The 5,511-nt window shown below is 38.9% G+C and overlaps 1 protein-coding gene across 1 annotated transcript in view; it reads right to left on the reverse strand.

Annotated features, from left to right (window-relative positions):
- Nucleotides 1-5,511, reverse strand: part of LOC101863482 (endothelin-converting enzyme 2) — a gene marked incomplete at its 5' end in the record, with an annotated part of 21,274 nt that continues 15,763 nt past the window's right edge. The window contains 2 exon segments of the mRNA XM_013088798.2: nucleotides 1-2,921; nucleotides 5,235-5,311. Of these exon segments, the coding sequence (XP_012944252.1) occupies nucleotides 2,822-2,921; nucleotides 5,235-5,311 (177 nt within the window).

Here is a 5,511-nt window from a genome sequence, read left to right on the forward strand (position 1 = left end):
TTACACAAGAAGAACAAAATGTTAGAACTAGATCTAGATCTAGTACAGCTTGCAGCTCAAGTTTATTGAAACTAGATTCCTTGATAAGCTTACTTGCAGTCAGTGATTCATTTATCCTACTTGAGAATTGATGAAAAAAAAGACAACTTTATTGCTCCGTGAAAGGAGATATTCGTTTCACAATCATATATATTATTCTACTCTACATTATGTCTGAGTGTAAGCACATTTGAGTGTGTGTTTCTGTGTGTTTCTGTAATCGTGTGTGTGTGGTGTGTGTGTGTGTGTGTGTGTGTGTGTGTGTGTGTGTGTGTGTGTGTGCGTGCGTGTGTGATAAAATACATATATAACATAATGGACAATGTCAAACAGTTGTGCGTAGTCTGTTGGTCTCTTCAGAGAACACACATTTAGATGAGATAGACACACCTCGCTCAGAGAGGTCACTCATCTGAAAGCTGCCCCTCCAAACATTGCTTGAGTTGCATAAATTTTCCACAAGGCACGAGAAAGTGCAACATCCTGGGAAACATGGATCATTAACGTCATTCCATGCTCCTGGGTCATTGCCACATCAACAGTGCCACAAGAGGACTAGCTAGGCTACTTAGTATTTCTGATGTAATTATGTTGTATACTATACCGTGCCCCCATCAACACAATCATAATTAAGATAATTTAATGAGCAGGCTGCTTCGACTCTGCCTGCCAGAGCCAACCTAACCTATACTGTTTGGAGTATGCCCCAGCAGAAAGACGGGAATAACATTATACGTGCCAATCCATCTTTGAACATAGTCACGTCTTTTTGGTGCAGGGCAAAGAGCCTAGCTTTGGATTTCTGGTAGTTGTAATCACAGACTCGAATTGTAATCATAGATCCCGCACTGTCATGGTCACCAATTTGTACTCTCTATTTAATTATTTTGCTGCCAAGTGTGCGCAACATGGGTTACCAAATGAAAGCCAAAACACCAGTCTCATTGTAGTCGAGTGAGCCTAGCACCTTTCCCATTTGCCCTTCATTTCACTCCAAATTCAGTCGAATGGTGTGCTCCACAGTGAATTGGAATTGCATCAGAGTGCACAGTCTGAGATATCATGATACAAGTCTATGGTAGTAACATATCTTTTTACCTAAACAGAGGCGAGGGAGGGGGACATGTAGCATACCCACAAATTATGACAGTTTGTGGATTATAAAAGTTTTCTTTCTAAATTTAAATAGTTTGACTTGCTATACTTTTTAAAATGTCTATTGACGTACATACAAACACCCTGGGCTGAATATAATTTACAATAATTGATTGATTGCAAGTCTTAATGTCCCTACTGACATAATTCACACCTTTTGAAGGTGGGCTGCCTCGACCCTGCCTTTCAATTTCTAGTCTTGTGAATCTTAAAACATTTTGCGGGAGTACCACAAACTTTTATAACAAAAATAACGTGATCTTGTATTTCAAGGAAAGTTAACATAAACGAGAAATATAAGCAAGACATGTGATGTCTTAAACAAACTTTCTCTTGCATGCACCCCACAAAACACGCATAAGACTGTGAAGACGTTCATCAGCCGTGGCTGTCGATTTGAATTTTCCAACCGTGAGTCGGAACAATGTCAGCCATATTTCACCACACCGTCAGCTGATATATCTACTTTTGATATCAGTTGTCAATATTATCCTTCAAAGGATATACCCGTAGCAGGTATTTTGGGCAGTTTTAACTTTCAAAATTCTCTAAAACACCTTGGTAAATATGATTAAACAGGTATCAAGGATCCAACAACAGTATGAGCAAATGTACAGGATTGAAATTAACCTGGAGTAGAGCAGATTAACCAGAGCAATCACTACACGCTAGACATCAAAATGGAAACATTTAAGACAAACCTACAGATGGCAAAGAGAGGAGATGCTTACGAGTTCTAATTCAGTAAGCTCTCTTTTTCTTTTGGGTGATCCTCCTGTAGTTGTACAATAGAAGACAAGTGGCCATTAAAATACATAGTTACAAAGTTTCTGTTAAATTGTAGAAAAAAGCAATCAGAAAGGTGGTCTGCACCTATCAATATTTATTGTGTAGTGTTTTTGGAGGATTTTTTGTTTGATTTAAAGGACAAATTAGAAAAACAGTTTTTTTGTGGGGGGGGGGGGGTTAAGACAAAGCCATTGGTTGTTAAAAATATGATACGGAAGAGCAGAAAGGGAAAGTAGGAAAGTAGCGCCACTTGGTGCGTGTGTGTAAGGGGGGGGGGGGAGGAGGGAGGAGGGGAGTCAAAACCACATCAAAATAAACTGGATTCTATGTGGTGGATATATTTTGCCCCTATTCCAAAAGAAAAATTTTGAAATAACTGAACAAAAAAACAGAAATTCACAAGATTGCTGTGATCTTCAGTACAAAAGGTATAGGTCAATATATACCTTTGTGCCCTGTCAGAAACGTCTGTCTTCGAAAAGAATCAAGAACCCTTGTTCTCAGCACTAACAGCAATACACACATCAAAGCTTATACTTTCCTCTTTTTATAACAAAACACATAATGGTAGAGCTGTCTCCTCAAATTTTCATTGTTATTTTAAATCAATTCAGCTATGATTTTAATCAAGGTGATCCACCAATTGTACCGAAACAGCCTGTGGCCGGTCATAAAGGCTAAATTGACATTTAATATGTATGTAGCCCAATCTCTATTCCAATTTCACAGGCAAAAAGTGCAAAGTCGTCTTCAACTATTGAAGAAAATCAGCTGAAATCAAGTTTGTGTTATAGTCAAATCTAAAATAAAGTTAGGAAATTTCAGTATTGCCATTCTATTACCACACACTACACTTTTGTTGGCTATTGTAAGGCGATGAGCTGGGGCACTTGTAGACTTCGGAGAACTCAGCACTGTTCTGTAGAGAACCATGCACCCTGATGACAGATGAAACAAAAAAGTTTTTTAGTTTTAGTAAGAGTTTTATGGCACCTGCAAGACAAACTAATAAGTCATACTACTTCCAAAGATTAGAGGTGTTATTATTTTTTTTAAACATACACAGAGAAGGAAGTGAGATAAGGGCGATAGATGTTTGACAGGAAAGAAGGAAGCAAACCATTCCAGAGCACCGGCCAACCACCCACAAAGGAAAGTGTTGCTATTGTACCACCTAGCATACCTTCGTATGATCTATTATGTTATTGTCTGATGTACAGGGCAAATTATGCATTCCATATACCAAAACTGTTTGAATACTGAATTGTAAAGTGGCACAGACAGCCAATAAATGTTTATTAAAAAAGGTCAATAAAATCATGTCGAATACCTCTGGTTTTTTCAAACCGTCTAGGTTATGGGGCAAAATCCCTATTCTCAAAAACTCAGTCTTACTTCTGTAAACATATCATAAATTTTATGTTAGGATGAAAAATCCATTAAAAGAGAGTTCACTCTAAAATCCACAGCATTCTACCGAAAAGAAATAAAAGCAGGTAGGCTATATATAGAGAGAATTGCAGTGAGATGATGAATTTGGGCATATTGTTTGCTCAGTGTGCTTCACACTGGACAACGGTGGTGTAAAAGAACCCTTTTTTAAAAATCTCTCTTTTTTTCTTTTCTTTTTTGGTAAGTGTCTTACGGCGCTCGCAACTGCATAAGGTCATATGAGCGCGCAGGACACATTAAACATTTTCAGTTGGTAGGAAATTTTGAATTTTGTCAGAGGCCGAAACCTACTCTTATCGACTTTAGACCACGAAGGGATCTTTAACATGCGCAACTTGCACATGGGACCTCCGAGATTGTTTTGCCCTTGTCCGAGAAGGCAAGGTGTAGATCTTCTCTACCAGAAGTTCAGGGGTGTAGCTGAAAGACAGCTGTAAGAATGAACCAAGGAGTAGCAGTAGAAAGGCTGCTGAAAGAGTCAGAAGCAGAGAGGAGGAGGCAAAGGAGGTGAGGATGTGGGGGCAGAAAAATGGAGACAAAAGCAGACGACAGAACATTACTAGAGAGCAGGAAAGAAGGTGAAAGGAGACCATTTCAGAGAAGAAATTTTTTCGTCTCTACCCGGATTCGAACTTGAGACCTTTGTATGAGAGACCAACATCTTAACCTGTAGGCCATGAGAGCCTCCAAAAAAATCTCTAATACTTCATTCTTCAACATGGGAAGTAAGGGAAGTTTTCATAGCTCTCTACCCTCTAGGCTTTGTCACGCCGGAGATGTTAGTTAAATTTTAGGTCTAGCCTTTAAATCTAAAACAATACAGACTTGAAAAGAGCATCAAACTCTTACAGAGCACCAAAGTATAGTAAGAAGAGGGTCTTTTTAATTTGTTTTTGTTTTTAGTAAGGGTTTTTAAGCACTTGCAACACAATAAGGTCACTAAATGCTAAAAATTGGATATGTTACAAGAGAGGAACAAACACAGAAAGAAGGAAAGTTAAGGACTATAGCTGATGTTTGATAGGAGAGAAGGAGTAAACCACACTAAAGAACCCATCAATCACCCTCAGAGTTTTATTTAGACATCGACTTGAATTATAATATGCTAGACCAGGCACTGTTATGGCTGCCACTCTATTCTCTCTCAATATAAAAACTTCACAGAATTGGTGCACACTACGAGTGCCAAATGAAGGGCAAAACACCAGTCTCGAAATAGTCGAGTGCGCATGCAACTCTTCCCTCCTTTCCCTATGTAGTTCTAATTGTGAAGCAGCGTGGCGGAATCAGGCTCTCGTCAATTTTTGGGCATATTGAGTTATTGGTATCATCTTAAAGCTTGCTCATTTGTTTTTGTTTGGATGAAAAAATATCCATCTATCTTCAATAGAGGTGGAGATATTTAGGATTGAAGGAGGTGTGGGTCACCTGGTTTAAGAGGTAAAATTAGCGAGAAAATGGCCGTCAAAGCTTGGTAAATTCCAAAGGTGGAGTCCTTAAAAACTGTAAATTTATATTTTTGGGCCTTTAATCAACATTTTTCGGTGAAATCCTCAAAGGAATGTGTTTGTAAATGGACATAACAATTGTTGAGCCAAAAAACAAAAATTTGATAAAAACTGTTAAGCAGGGAGAAAACTGCTGTTTTCTTCAATTTCATTATTTTGACGAGAGCCTGATTCCACTACGCAACCTCTCAATTGGAGAGCCAAATGGTGTGCCCTATAGTGAACCGGAATCAAGTCAAAGTGTACAATCTTGGATATCGCAATACAAGTCTATGTGTTAAAGCAACAAACCTGATTTTCGGCGCAGAGTGGACATCCGTAGAGATTGTCTGGATCTCATACTCCGGCTTAATTTGAGCGCACCAAATCTAGGGAACCACATTGTAGGCAAAAGGGTGTGAATTTGGTGATACATTTTTTAAAGCATTTAAACTATCACTTTTTCACCCGAGATCCACTGAAGGAGAGTGCGGAGAAGAAGACTAAAAAATGAGAAAGGGAGAGAGAGGAAGAGAGAAAGAGGGAGAAGGAGAGGGAGGAGGAGGAGGAGGAGGATGAGGAGGAGGAG

The sequence above is a fragment of the Aplysia californica genome, unplaced genomic scaffold (genome assembly GCF_000002075.1).
Source record: "Aplysia californica isolate F4 #8 unplaced genomic scaffold, AplCal3.0 scaffold00024, whole genome shotgun sequence".
In the NCBI taxonomy this organism is placed as follows: Eukaryota; Metazoa; Mollusca; class Gastropoda; order Aplysiida; family Aplysiidae; genus Aplysia; species Aplysia californica.